The following is a 15,800-nucleotide window of genomic DNA, read 5'->3' as shown; positions in this document are numbered from 1 at the left end:
CTTTTTAAAGAAATATATACTCATCATTCGGGGAAGGCTTTCGTTCCTCTATTAAACTGAAAGCAACATTGAACACTCAGGGCATCAGAAAATCATTTTTCTCCTGTTTGGATTCTAGTTTGACTTTACCTGGATGTGCACATTACCTTGTTTAAGTACTTGAGCAATTAGGGTTTATTGTTATTTTATTACTGAGAACCTTGCAAAGAGCTGGATTTCCAACCTGCGGACAAAGGGCCATATTTATCTTGATAAACACTTGAACCTGAAACTCACAACTTGTTTGTTTTTTTTTTTAAGTTAGAGCTATGAATTTGATGACAAAATGCTAAGACAAATTGTCAATCATTAGGAAATCTTTCTTTTACTATTGAAAATATAGCCTAGAAGGTCAGTGAACTCCATCAGACTTTGTAATAAAAGGTTGGAATGTAGATCCCATGGGTAGATGGTAGCTTGTTTTACCTGTGTCTGATAATTATTTACATGTTCATAAGAAGTAATTTGGTAATGGCTGCTTATTAGAGACAAACTGTAGGTCTACATGGAATTCTTCAGTGAATAACCATCTCTAGCAATTCCCCCCAAGTTATGAAAATGTCTAGTGCTTAATATTTCAATATATACTGTTTTGTATATAAAAATATCTATTGTAGGAGTCACTTACCACATGTAATCAATTGCATCAGTTTTAATTGAAAAAGATAGCTAGAAATTTTCTGTGGGTTATTATAACAGTACAAGGATACAAGGTGCTTTTATTTAACAGAGACATTTGTAAAATAAACCGTGAAAGCAAAAGCAGCCTACAGAAGAGGAGGGTTCATGTTGCCTCTGCTTTGTTTAAACATGTTATAGGTTAATATGCCACAATGGATAAACACCAGAAAGTGTAAATTAGCATTTGATAACATAATTTCAAACATCTTCCCCACCCGGAGCACTATGGAAAATATGTATAGGTATGGTAAACTTCCTTCCTCCAAGTGTCACAATCTTGTGGTCACGTAATCTTCATGGGACGTTGTGTCCGTGGGGCTTAAATCATAGTCTATGCTCGAGTCCTCCTCGTGGGCACGCTTCCCCTTTGGTATGATTGGGACCGTGTCTTCCACCACCACCTTCTCTGACTTGAAGGAGCACACTCTCTTGCCTACCTGCAAACCCAAAGTGTCCGTGTTCCTTTCTCTATGGTCTACTAGTACACACTGTTCATTGAGACCAGGAATGCTGAGGTCACCCCGTGAAGCTAATCCTTGGGATTCCAGTTGGATATTTCTCTCAAGTGGTCCTGCCGCCTGTTGACGAGTAATTTCTTCTGAAACAGAGAAGATTTGGTTTGCGTTTTGCTCAGCAGCATTTTGTTTTGACCGTCTATGAAATAACCCGAAGTTTTTGATCTCAGCCACAAAATTCGCTTTTCTCTGCTTCTCCCTGGGCGGCTCCTGCACCACCAGGGCGGAACCATTGCTTACGTTATGTCTCTCGGAGGCAATGACTGCTGACCTTGGGTGGATCAGAGTGGTTAAATCAAAGAGGCTGAGATTCTTTTTCTTGTCCTTGCTATTACCTTCACTGTGGCTCTTTTCGTCGGAGTCTGCCGGACTCGCCGCGGCGTTGGCTGACTGTATTGTGGAGAGTTTGCTTCCTCGGAGCAATCCCAGAACTTCAAAGCGGAAGCTAGAAATGTCTTGCTTTAGTTCCTGAGTGAAATTCAAATGACACATTAGGAGGTCACATATGGAAACATCATGTCCTAATTTCATTGATTGGTCTGCAATGGTCCTGCACCTTTTGAAGAACCACGGCTCTGCTCTCCCAGGACTCTGCTTAGGATGTCAGGCTCTTTCTGTGACACCTCGTGTCATTTTGATGTCATTTCCCTGTTGGCATTTTATGCCCTAGTATGATGGTTAGTCTTCACTGCAAATATGACCAAGCAGAGAGATCCCTAAAGCATACTTCTGGGTGTGTCTGTGATACTAGACAAAGACCCAAGTCTCACTCAGTGGATTTATTTCATGATGGATTCACAATACTGTGGCATTTAGGGCTAGGTGGGACCTACTGGGTGAAAGGAGATGACAGTGAGCATGTCCACGGGACGACCTAGCATCTCTGGCTCTTTTCTACTCCCGGCAGCCACGATGTGAACTGCTCGACCCTGCCCTGTCTGCCATGATGGATCAACACTTCTATGACTTAAATAAACACTTTCAAGTAGCCCCTCTTTAGTGTTCTGTCACAACAACAAGTGGCTGAGACACCTAAAGAAATCTTCTAAGGGTGACATAAAAAGAGATAGAAGGGATTGTACTCTCTGTCACTGTACAGTGGGTTTTTTATTTTCTTTGAGGTGGCGGTTTCAAATATTTTCTCTCTGGAGTCTGCCTCTAACTGTCAGGCTGCTTCATGCTCCTGGTTCACATGTCTTAACAGATTTTTCTGTGCAAAGGGGTGTCCAAAGCAAAATAACATGGATCCTATCCTTCCGAGAAACTCCCAAGTCTCAGTACCTTGGGGAGGGCCTTACACCCACCACTGAGTCCCTAAGTCCCAGCTCTGATTCACATGAGACTCCTAGATCTTTCTTATCTCTTCAGGAAACTTCTTTCTCAGCCTTCTTCACCCCCACCCACCCCCTCTGTCTTCCAGGGCAAAGAGAATCATTTAGCCTCATAATTAAAATTTACAGTAAAATTAACCCAGATTGTCAAGGGGACTTAATTTAGTGGCAAGGAAAATCCTAGTCCCTGGTGGCATTCTGACCCATGACCTCAATCCCTGCTCTACCAAGTGAGTCTTCTATCTGTATATCAGCCTGATTTCTAAACTGGAAGCATTTAATAATCAACCCACTAACAATGGCACGAGCTTTCTGGATATTTTGGAATTTAGTTCATTGACAATGTGTGCTGTAAGCTTGGCGGTTCCCCTACCTGATGACCTAAATGACTGCTTAGCTGCTGTTGCCACAAAGGTCTTTAATGCTTTTATGTGTTTGATTTTGCCTGTAAAATCTTATTAATCTTAAAGCATTCCTCCGAAATTTCTAAACAGTCATGTAGAATAAAAGAATCACTTTACATTTAATTTGAAACATACCATGTTCCTATATTCACTTGTTACCTCTCACGTAACTTTAAAACTAGAAAAATCAAGTACAAAGACGAAGGTTTAAAGTTGCAATTAAAGAAAACCTTAAATCCCTGTCCCAAGAGTTGCAGTGACCAGGAAGCTCGTGCCATTGTTAGTGGGTTGGTTATTAAATGTTCCCAGTTTAGAAATGAGGCTGACATACAAATGGAAGACTCACTTGGTAAAGCAGGGATTAGGGTCATGGGTCAGAATGCCACCAGGGACTAGGATTTTCCTTGCCACTAAATTAGTCCCCTTGACAATTTGAGTTAAGTATATTTTAAAGCAATTTGGGAAATTTCTTTACTTTGCTGTTGTCCTTCTGTCTGTCTGTCCTCTCTCTAAATTCTATGGTAGTTAAATTAAAAACACAGGAGGCATGGCACAGATGTCTACTAGAACACATAAGGCTGGGTTTGTAACTCTGGCTTTAAAGGCTGCCTCCACACGCTGCCTCTGTGATGAAGGTGACACATTACCTTGACATTCTCCTCCGTCAGGCCCTCTTCAGTTTTTGCCTCTCTGATCATGGCTGCCACATAGCGCTTCACCAGGTTCCTCATCACCTCCTGAACAACATGATTGACATTCAGTTCAGGGGTTCAACTTCTGCCCATTTTCACAGCAATTTCAGGATGGAACGCAAGCATTACTCACTTGATATTGGTGGTGTCTTCTCAGGTTATCAGCAGCACGCCGCTGAAAAGGAAAAGACATTCCTGTGTGGTTATACAGGCGAGTTATTACCCTAAAAAATTACTGCTTTCATAGAGAAGGCAGTTCTTGTTGTCTTTTATCACAAAAGTGGGGGGCAATGAGCCACGGTCACACAGAGGCTTCACACACATCCAAAGAATCAGTGAACAAAAGTGAAAAAGCCCAAGGTTTTAATTACAGGACTCTTAAAACAGAATAAATTCATAGTGGTAAAAGCATGGTTCTGGGGTAGGCTGCAGGGCCATGAGAGAATGAGCTAATCACACTGGATACACACTCTGCATCTCTGTAAATACTGCAAGGTAGAGCTAGGAAATAACCAAGGAAGGAAGTAGCAAATGGAATTAATGTTTTCTCATAAATATCAACACAGAAATACATAGAAATCATCCATCGTAGGTGGCAATACATAATCGGAAACCTTAGAGGGCATGAACTTGTTATGGTTGCAATCATATGTCCATTGAGGGAGATTCCCATTTTAGTCAGGTGAGAAGTCATAAAATAAATGAATAAATAGTTATTCATCCACACCACTAGTTAATCTTATGATTTTTACGGTGGAGGGTTTGACTTCCAGCTACCTTTAACCATGAAGTTTTGGAGACGGAACCCAGGGAAGCCAAGGCTGGGCGAGTCCTCCCAGTAAGTCCTCTACCACCAAGTCACACCCACTGCACTTCCCATACCAGTTACCTCTTCAAAGAGTTTGGGATGTTCAGGAGTGGAGATAGGTGTGTGTGCAATACCAGTTTTTTAATACAGAATGGAAAGAAGGTGGTTGATGATGGGAAAAGTCCATTAAAGAATTGAGTTAACTAACAAATGAGATTAAAATTTTCTTTTTCATCTTTCACAAGTATTCCAAAAGCATTAGCAAAAACCTGTCTATGGTAACCCCACGTAATGTATTTTAATAAACAGTAGCATTGATTCTTAAGGAAGAACACTGGACACATTCATTTTGAATAAAAACATTTATGCAATAAAGGAATTAGTTTGGTATATTTTGAGAAATAAAGGGAATAATAGTTCTGGGTTTCTAATAAGGCTTTTGAACTTCTTCCTTAGTCAATATTTAATCACAGGCTGATAAAATAGAATTTTAGAAAGAGCCGTGTATGTATATCAAATGATCTTCAGAAAATACATTTTAAAAGTAAAAATTCTATTCTACTGGTCCTAAACAGTGTCTCTGTTTCAAGATAAGCAGTGATTTACAGAAAGGGAGGAGACTGCTCCAATTCCTAAAGCCACTAATCACTGAAAACAGCGTTCACTCCATGGGAATTGGATTCTCTCTAGGATTAAGGCATTTGCCTAAAAACCAGGAGATTAGATAAGAGTATAATTTGGAGTTTTATGGCTGGGCCACCAGATGGAGGTGATGTCTGCCTCCTGTTGAGACAACACTCAAGATAAACTCGAAGAGAAAAGTCACTTCCTGAAGGAAGCAGTGGCCTCCAGAGCTCCGTGGAGTTGCTTCAACTGAAGAAAAGCAAATAATTGTTGTGGGTCAATTTCTTAAAATATATTGAACAGATGACTTCCAGGATGCTTTAAGTATACAGACCCTTAATGTGATATAAAACCAGTTCAGTTGGTTCGCCTTCATTGGTTTTAGAATCTTTATAAATTCAGTAAGATAATGTCAAAATAAGTCTAAGGTCATAGTTGAACTACATTGAGCACAAAACTAAGATTAAGGTTGACAGAATCAGACTGATGAATGATAAGCAAAGATATCATGGTGGGTTTAAATATTAAAATGGGCATAGTTTCTTTCAAGTTCTAGAACCTTCCCTAATATCTAGAGTCAACAATTTTAATTAAAATATGAAAAAGAATGAAGAGCATAGTTTAAAGTGAACCATAATATATTTGGCTTGGGAAAAATTTTAAAAAGCTTGTCAGAAAAAAAAAAAAGAAGGGCATAGGAAAAGCTTACTCAGCTACCTGGGGTTCAAATTCCTCTGGTTAAGTTTAAGGCTAACTTAAGGCAGTTCACATTTTGTTAACTGATTATTTTCTCTGTCTCCTTGGTAATTACATAATCCCCCTTAGTCTTGCGATGGGCATGAAGGCTGCACCCCTCATCTCTTCTCCCCTTCTCCAGTGTCTCAGCATAGGTCTGTTTCACTCTGTTTTTGCCTACCTGTCCTTATTGTCTGCATTTGAAGTGGGTGGCAGTGGTGCAATATGAAGGATGTGGAATTGGGTTAGACATGGAGATGATTGTATCTCAGAGGGGCTTCAGAGTTGCACAGTGGAAATAAACTCACTGGGTAATTTAAAATACTAAACAAGAGATTTGATTCAGAGCATCTGTTACTGGGGTCAGCTTCCTTCACCTTCTCACTTCCTCACTGTTTATTTATTGATTGACACAAATTAAAAATATCCCTGAACCCTCAAACTTCATAAATTGACCAATCCTCTGGATTACTTCTGAGGAAACACAATTTAATTTAATGTGTTTGCTTCTCTGCAGGACTTCTACATGTTTCATGCTTGTCAAAGCAGTGTGTTCAGCTAGATCATGAAATGTCTTTACCATGGAAGTGAAGAGAGGTGAGAACAGAAAATTTGCTTTACTGTGACACGGCAAGGGAAAAGATGGTCGAACTCAGAAGTCAACCACTTTTTGTGGGAGTCCGGGATCTTTATGAGTATCTCTGCATGGCATTGACTATCTGCCACAATCTCTGTGGATTTTCGTTTGTCTTGATAGCATAGCTTTTTGCTTATACAGCCACTTGAAGATACATTTATCAGGTGACTGTGTCTTCATATATACAATTATTCTTTCAGAGGCAAGGAGCCTCTGAATAATACGTTGAATAAAATACACTTGTAGTCTGTAAGGTAATGAAGTGAGTGGGACACAGACAATGGAAAATATACCACCAAACACGGAGGTGACGCCTGTGAGCATCCTGTGAACATGGAGAAAGAGGTAATATTGTACAGAGGAGAGAATCGGTAGGCAGGAGTGAGGTTTCGGACTGAACACGGGGCATCGAGATTGTGACAAGTCAAGAGATACAGGTGTTCCTGAAAACTGGAAGAGGATTAACAAATATGCCTGGTGCTAGAAACTGAGAGGAAATTGGGAAAGTTAGTCTGGGCTCTTCATAAGAACCTTCTAGGGCACAGTCTAGTCAGTGGCTCTTAGTGGCTAGGTTTTTAATTACCCAATGTCATGGGAAGGAACTGTGACTTTTTTGACTGTTGTCTGGCATCAGGCAGGAAAGGACTTTGCAGCTTCTGACCGTGGCCACAGATCCTTGGTGTTCTTGGTCTGGAAGCTGTGTCACTCATGATCTCTGTGTGCAACTTCTCACAGTGTCTGTGTCTGCACATGGCTGGGATTGAAGCCCTTACCGCCTCAGCCTGAATACAACTACAGTGAGCTCACATTCTGGGGTACCGGGGGCTTCGGGTTTCTAATTTAAAAATTGGAGGCGAGGAGAGGAGGGTAGTTAAACTTACGTATACTTTCTGCAACATACATAAAATTGTTACCAATTAGTGATATCGTTAAATGTCATAACAGAAGTATCATCAATGGCACTTGGGGTATTGGTAACCTTTCCAGTGGGTAAAGATCTGCTGATTTTCAAAGGCCTTTTATCATCTTCAAGGAAGGGATTGTATCATAATTGTCACTGAAACAGACCAGTGATGGAGGTGTTTATGGCAATAATGTAATCAGGGGTATTTGATTTAAAGGCACTAAGAGAAAAGGGATAATCAGATTTCTGCAAACTTTTGCGGTGTTGAGAGTTGCATTTTGTAACTTTTACTTTTAATTAGATTGGTTGTCAATTCTGCCTGACAGGAAAGTGGGCCAAGATCAAGGACTCTGTTTAGCATTTGTCTAGGGAGAGTATTTTGGAAGACAAGCACATGATGTTGTCATTCTCTTGGTCAGTTATACTGTATATGTGTAGCTGGATTACATGCGGAATATTTCCTGACAGGATGGCATTCAAGACAGAGGCTGAAGGTATACCTTCATGCCACCTCTGTATAAGCCACGGACTGTAGGCTCCACATGCTGTGCTAGGCCTGACCGTGGCATTTGAGTCATAGAACTAGTGGAAAGAAAACAAGGAAGTAATGAGAAGCCTTGACTGGTGCGAGGGAAGCTGAGGTTCCAGCCACTGTGGCAGGCTCTCTCAAGCTGAGGGAGGTTGGCAGCGGGAGAGGGGCTCTGGGGAAAGCAGTGTAACATTTGCTGGCCTTTTAAGCTTCTATTCTTTCCAGGTCTACTGTGTGGAAGGTCAGGCTCTCTGCAAAGAGCTGCTTCCCTGCAGGCAGCTTTCAGGGTCATTTTCTTTCATTTTCACTATGGTTTCTGTCTGTCACTTGAGTTTCCAGCCCATGAATTATGCCGTTTAGTCTTTCCTCTGCTCAGTGAATCCCTTTAAGGATGCAACCTGCTGTGTTGGCAAGAGGCCAATGCAGGACGGGATTTTTACTCCAAAAATCGCACTTTGACTCTGAGATGGATTTACTTAGTGTCCTCCATAACACGCTTTCTCAGCATTACAACATGCAGTTGAGAATTCTTCTTAGTAAACACACTTTCTACATGTATAAAATAAAGATGCAGGATTCCTGGGTATCATATCGTCAGACCAAGTACTCAGGACCTCATTCCTGAAGTTCCAGGAGTACCAAGCGCTTCCTATACCACCTCCCATTTGAAAAAGTAAGTTGAGTACAAACTCCTTCCTTGCAAATCTCCCTGAGCAGTAACTCAGGGAGACCAGGGTGTTCACGGACGGCTGCTTTCTTTTCTGTAAGATCTGCAGTCAAGCCTACGAGAGTGGTGAGGCTTGAAATGTACATCTTGACAAATTCCCACTACAGATGAAGTGCAGGCGTTGACTACTAGCTTTCTTCTTTTAAAATGCTAGACGGGGCAAATGCTCAGGCTCTAACTCTCTTGCACTGACTTAACTAATTATATTTCCGTGGTAACTGGTTAGACTTTCATAGCTCACCTACATCCCAAGACTGAGTGGCACTCCATGCCCCTGAGACTAGGCTTCATGTTTTACTATGCACTGAAGAGAAAATTATACAGTGAAAAATGCAAAACTCAAGAAATGTTATGATTTCTCAAAGATCTGGTAGTCTGGGAGTTAGTATGTTGTTCAATTAATTTAAGCATTCCAGTTAGAAACCCATCCGGGTCCATGGCGTTAAGAATGTTTCACTCTAATTAAATGCTTAGGGGAAAGTATTGCCTTAGCTGCCTTGGACTTCAATTAAATGTATTTGAACCTTTCCAGCAATATGCACAGAGGTTGATTTTTAGCTTATAAAGCTGAGCTTGGTGCTAATGCTTTCTTTGAATAGGGATTTCTCATTATAGTTTCAATCTTAAAAAAGAATTCTAGATGATTCTTGAAGGTTTAGTACCAATGAAGGCATTGACAAAACATTTGAAAAGGGGCTGTAGAGACAGCACAGTGGTTAAGAATATTGCAGAGGACCCAGGCTTGGTTCCCAGCACCCACATGACATCTCACAACCATCTGTAACTCTATTCCAGAGAATCTAACATCTTCTTCTGAGCTCCAAGAGGTCACAGACATAAAATAAAAAACATTCTCTGACTCATGATTCTTAATGTTATTATTTGACTAGGGTACTCTCCATAATTGGCCCTTGAGTGGGATTTTCAGGAGCCACCTGTCAATAATCTGTTTACTTCCCTCATAAAAATTTTGCTTAACAATAAAACATTGCCACTTCATTTATGTTTTCTTGCACAAAACAGTCAAGTGAAAGGCTGATTTACCTGAAAAATATCAACCATCCATCAGAGGAAGTCTGAGGTTAATACAAGCTTGGCTACTGAATCACTATTGCCAAGAAGCATGAACAAGATGAGATCAGCCATAATGGGCTCTCAGAAAGTGACCAGGGCAGCCACTCCCAAGAAAAACTGCCATTCTAGGCTCTTTCTGAGAACGTGCATAGCCTGAACAGCAGTGTGAATTCACACAACCAATGGATGACACGAATCTCTAAGTGAACCACAGTAGGAAAGTTAGAGAGAATGCCTTGAAGAATGTAATCACCTCTGGCTGAATTTTCAATTTTCTGTTTCAAAAGCATGACATAAATGTACACACATTGCTGGTCAGAGCAGAAAGCAAGGCAGCCTGTTCAGACCTTTGAGACACAGTCAGCTGAGATCTCCAAAGGCTTCAGAGGAAAAAAATCAAAAGCTGAGTACATAACTTGGAAAACAATGCTGTGTACTCTTCAGAATTTTCAGGGAGTGAGGGAAGGTGATAGGGAGCCAAGTGCATTGAGAAACAAAGGACCTATTTGTCCCCTGTCCCCCAACTCACCTCCCCAAGAAGCTTTGTCCCTAAGGGATCCTGAGGAACTGGATAAAGTCACCAAGTTCTTTTTTAAAGAAAACGGTGGAGTTGGATGATCTCTAAGTTCTTTTGGAGGGTGATGCCAACATAGTTTAAGATTTGATTTGGTTTTGCAAAGCACATGGCCCTGGTCCTCTAGTGTGGCCTTTTCATAATAAATATGTGTATCTGTGTAAACCTTTACTATCAAGTGTCTATGCAATGAACTGTCACAAGGCTAGCCAAATATGAGTGACCTCACAGCAACACCAATGACTTTTCACCTTTCTTCCTCATTAAACTCTTCTGAAGTTTCACAACCATCTTTAAAAAAAATTAAACTACATCCGTCTATTTGTGTGTGTGCATGTATGTGTGTGGACACACATGCCATGGCAGTATGGAGGTCAGAGGACGACTTTTAGAAGCTGGCTCTCTCCTTTCTCCGCATGGGCCCAGGTCTTCAGGCTAGACAGAAAGCATCTTTCACCATTGAACCACCTTTCTGCGCCAGTTTCCCAATAATCAATTTCTCTTCTTTTCTTTTGTAGATCAGAGCTTCTATACAAATTTTACATATAACTTATATGTATATATATATATATATATATGTATTACACACACATAATATATATTACATATAACACACACACACACACACACACACACACACACACACACACACACACACCACAACTAAGACTTCACAAGCTAGACTATCATGTCTTTAGAGAGTAGAGAAAAAGTAAATTCCAACAGGGTTGAGTTGGGCTGGGACAAAGCTTATTCAAAACCCTGAATGGGAGAAGGCAAGAGCCATTTGGTGCTACAAAGAGAGAGGAAGATTCAGGCATGACTCAGAATATTTGGTTTGGCATAAATTCTCAAGTCACTAAAGTACACACAATCCAAGGTTAGCAAAATGTATATTGCAAAGGAAAAAATGAATGGTTTGTGGTCAGTTAGCTTAAATTAACTTCCTGTGCATCATATTAGAGCCAAAGACGCAAATTTAAAAATAGAGACATCAGAAGAATTTTGTGTTTTGAGAACAGTAATCTGTAGACAAAAAAACAACAAAACAAAATAAAACAAAGCAAAAAACAAACCCCAAACACTCTGTAACTCACATCATTAAGGCCTCACTCTCAAAAATGGGAATTGTTCCTTTAATATAAAACTGAATTTCATATGTAGCCATGCATCATCTGTGGCCATGCATCTATGGCCATGTGTCTGTGACTATGGGTGTCTGGACATGCATCTGTGGCTGTGCATCTGTGGCCCTGAGCGAACTAAGCTTTTCTGACTTCAAAAGCAATGCAGGGTTTGTGCTCCTCAGTGCTCAGATAGGAGGAAGCCCAAATGAACTTCAAGATCCTCCTTGCATCTCAGAACTGGAGGTGCCATAGACTAAAGACTGCCAATGAGCGGCTTGGGAGAGAGCAGGAAGGCAGTTCTTAGAGCGGCCCTCTAGTCTATGTGTGGTCAGAACAGGAGGATGCAGTATTAAAGAGGGGTGTGGTAGGTGGCCAGTTTCCCAAGCACCTTACAACCCAAGATTTCCTCAGCTTTGCCTAAAACTGAAATATGAAAGACACATCTTCATGAGTTGGCAATGTACTAAGGGGCATCTCTGTTAATTCCAGGCCAGCCTGGGCTACATAATGAGATCCTGCCTCAAAAAAAAATTCTCCAAAAAAAATCTTAGACTAAAATACAGAAATAGATTTTCATCCAGAAGGGAGTAAGCTGGATATCTGCATCCCAGAAACCATTTTGCACATACTTGATAGAGAATGACAGTTATTGCATGCATTGTTTGTATAATAGCTTATGTATGACTGTATTAGAATATTGACTAATTTGTTTAACAAATGTTATTGTAATGTCTTCGCTGCTATATTTTTCCCAAAGATGCCTTCAAGGATGAGGGCCATACCTTTTTACCTCCTTCTCTGCCTCAAATTCTAGCTGAGTTACTGGCCTGTGACACAACATATCATTATTGCTTACTGAGTCCCGTAAGATTTATTCTGTTCAATTAATTTATTCTGCAATGTTTTAAAAATGATTTGAATTTAACATGGCTTAGTGGAAAAATCAAATATTTGGAGTAAAAGAATGCCACTCTTTTCTAAGGTCATTGATAAAGACGATACGTTACTAGGAGGTCTTCTATAACATTTTCCTAATTCAGCTGTGATTTGTAAGGTCAAGTATATTCTCCAACTATGATTCCTCAAGCTCAGGGGTCATAGTATATAGGAGCAAACATAATCACTTCCCCCGAGCAGTAATTCTCCTGTGCCAGTCAATTTCTCTTTAGAACAGCACTAATACTGGGTTGAAGGAACAATCCATGACACTCAAAATAGGAGAGAGCCCATGAGAGTCAATCACAAAGCCTTGTGGATGTCAAGCTAAGGGCAAGAAGGAAGAACCCCACATGTCAATGTCATAACCCAAGCCCTGGTTCCAGTTTCACAGCCTCTCCACACTTTCCCTGGTGAGTTCCCCTAAACTAAACTCATCAATGCTATCTCCATATTCCCAAGGCTAGCTCAAGATACACAGTTCCCACACTGGCCCAACCTGTCACAGGAGGACTCTCAGATCAGACACATGAAGATGTCCATACACCCAGGTCACAAAGTAAAAACAAAAACAATAGGAAAGGCCAAGATACTATGTCCCCATCTCCAACCAAGGACTCCTATAGAAACGGTCTCCAATGAGAATGACCTGGATGAATCCCAGAACACAGATTTACAAGAACAACCATAAACTCCAAGGAGCTCAAAAAGTTTTAAAAAGACAAGAACGAACACCCCAATGAACTCAAGGAAGACAGCAATAAATGCCTGAGTGAAGTTCAAGAAAACACAGACATACAGCTGAATGAAATGACAAAGTCAATTGAGGATTTGAAAACCCAATTCAGTAAATAGATAGAAATATTGAAGAGAATTCAAGCAGAAATGAAGCTGGAACTGAAAAGCACGACAGAACATCTTTCAGAATATCAGGACCTGTGGTGGTTTGAGGAGTAGCAGTGCCATAGGTTCACATATTTAAATGCTGGGTTGTGAGGAAGTGGCACTACTTGATAGGGATTAGAAGATGTGGCCTTGTTGGAGTAGGTGTGGTGTTTTTGGAGGAAGTGTATTGAGATTAATCCATGGAGTCTATTTAATGATCAAAGGAACTTATTTGGGGGTAAACTCACAACTGTGGGAGATTTATCATAGGGTCTGGGAATACTGAGCTATGTCTTACACTGAACGGCTTGGTCCAAGATCTCAGCATCCAAAACCATGAGATAGTCAAGAGGAGGAGGTGTATGTATATCCTGTGTCTTAAGGATCCCTGGTGACCACACCCCAGAGGCCAGTATCTCAAGGTCATAGGCAGGTTTAACAGCTACAGCTGCCTCACTAGGGGTGGTGCTTCAAGGCATAGATCAAACAGTTACCCACTACGGAAGTGTGTCAGTGGGGGTGGGCTTTGGGGTTTCAGAAGCCCAAGCCAGGCCCAGTGGCTGTCTCTCTCTCCCTGCTGCCTGCTGATCCACATGTAGAACTCTTGAGCTCTCCCCACCACCAAGCTTCCTGCCATGATGACAATGGACCAAACCTCAGAAACTGTAAACAAGTCTGAATTAAATGCTTTTCTTTCTGAGAGCTGCTGTGGTCATGGTGTTTCTTAAAACACTGACTAAGTAAGACAGGACCCGAGGAAAAAGTGGAAGAATTGGACCACTCAAGCAAAGAATATGAAAAGTTTTAAAAACACATGAAAGAAACATGTATAAAATTTGGGATGCTATGAAAGACAAAATATTCTAATTATAGGCATAGATGAAAGTGAGGAACCATGGATTAACGGTATAAACCAGATCTTCCACAAGATCAAAGAAAAAAACATGCACAAATTAAGGAAAGACATATCCATGCAAGAACACACAAAAAGCACACAGAACACCAAATAGAAAGGAGCAGAAAAAAAACAATAACTCCCGTGTAACATTATAGCTAAAGCATTAAATATACATAAGAAAGAGAAATGCCTGAAAGCTGCTAGAGAAAAATTGTAAGTCATATAAAGGAGAACCCATCAGAATAACAGTTGATTTCTCAAGGGAAACTTTAAAAGCCAGAACAGTCAGGAGCAGTGGATATCAAGTTCCAAAGACCACAGGTGTCAGTCCAGACTACTGTACCCAGAAAAATTACCTGTTGTAGTTGAAAGAGAAAAAAATAACTTCCCAGGACACAATAGGCAAAAAAAAAATCCATGTCCACAAAATCAGCCCTACAGAGAACACGAATGGTAAAACCTTGAACTGAAGAGAAGAATGAACAAAGCCAAGAGAGCGTAGAAAGAAACAAGGGAAGACATAATTACTAAAACGCAAAATAAGACTTTGAACACAAACAGCAAAAAACTCAAAATGACAGCCTGATATCAATTCACACTTTTCAATAACAGCTTTAAAGAATAATGACCTCAACTTCCTAATCAGAAGACTGGGGTTAATAGAATGGATTAAGGAAAACGATTTGGGAGTGGAGAGATGGCTAAGCAATTAAGAGCACTTGCTGCTTTCTCAGAAGACCAGAGTTTGGTTCCCAGCACCAATGTGAGTCAGGTGGCTCACAACTCTGTGTAATTTCAACTTCAGGGGATCTGGTACCTCTGGGCTCCGCAAGCACCTGCACTCATCTGCACATACATGCATGGGATACAGGCATCATCATCACCATCATCACCATTACCATCATCATCATCATCACCATCTTCATCATCAATTTCATCTTCTTTCTGTTTCCTACCAGGAACTCATTTTGTCTTCTTTAACATGAAAAAAATATTCCAAGGAAATGGAATCAGGAAGCAAACAGACACTGTTATTCTAATATTTGAAAAAAAAAAAAAATATATATATATATATATATATATATATATATATAATTTTAAGAGATAATGAAGAGAATTTCATTCCAAACAAAATAATGATTACTCAAAATGATATTATAATTCTAAACAACTATGTAGCAAACTGTGGTGCATGGAATTTCATAAAAAATATTACTGGACTTCATGATGCATATAAACCCCAACTCAGTAATAGGTTATTTCAATACTCCTCTTTCTCCACTGGCCAGGTCATCTTGACAGAAGACAAACGGAGAACTTAGAATTAAATGACTTTACACATCAAATGGACTTAACGGTTATCTACAGAATATTTGTCCTAAACACCAATGAATATATGTTCTACTCTGCAGTCCATGGAAGCATCCCTAAATTAGACTACATCCTGGGACACAAAACACATATTAAAAGTTTCTGAAAAATTAAAATCATTCCATGTAACCCCTCTGCTCACAATGCAATGAAGCTTAAAATCAACATAAAATAAATCTCTAGAAAATACATCAACTCATGGAGATTTAACAACATATTACTGAATAATACATGGGCCAAAGAAGAAATATAATGTTCCCAAAATGAAATGAAAACATAATAAAACCTCTGAGACATGTTAAAAGTACT

The 15,800-nt window shown here is 40.1% G+C and overlaps 1 protein-coding gene across 4 annotated transcripts in view; it reads right to left on the bottom strand.

The window, feature by feature from the left end:
* Positions 1-676: 676 nt before the first annotated feature.
* Positions 677-15,800, bottom strand: part of Trpc4 (transient receptor potential cation channel subfamily C member 4) — a 178,327-nt gene continuing 163,203 nt past the window's right edge. For 3 of the 4 annotated variants that reach the window (XM_052731055.1, XM_052731054.1, XM_052731057.1), the window contains 3 exons: positions 3,796-3,837; positions 3,618-3,707; positions 677-1,703 (listed from right to left, as the gene is read on the bottom strand). In XM_052731055.1, coding sequence (XP_052587015.1) covers positions 990-1,703; positions 3,618-3,707; positions 3,796-3,837 — 846 coding nt within the window. In that variant the 3' untranslated portion in view covers positions 677-989. The remainder of the gene's footprint in view (positions 1,704-3,617; positions 3,708-3,795; positions 3,838-15,800) is intronic. The other variant, XM_052731056.1, reaches the window with a different exon arrangement.

The sequence above is a fragment of the Peromyscus californicus genome, unplaced genomic scaffold (assembly GCF_007827085.1).
Source record: "Peromyscus californicus insignis strain IS unplaced genomic scaffold, ASM782708v3 Scaffold_9__1_contigs__length_137607984, whole genome shotgun sequence".
NCBI lineage: Eukaryota > Metazoa > Chordata > Mammalia > Rodentia > Cricetidae > Peromyscus > Peromyscus californicus.
Note: the sequence above shows the minus strand (reverse complement) of the source record. Positions and strands in the feature narration are given on the sequence as shown.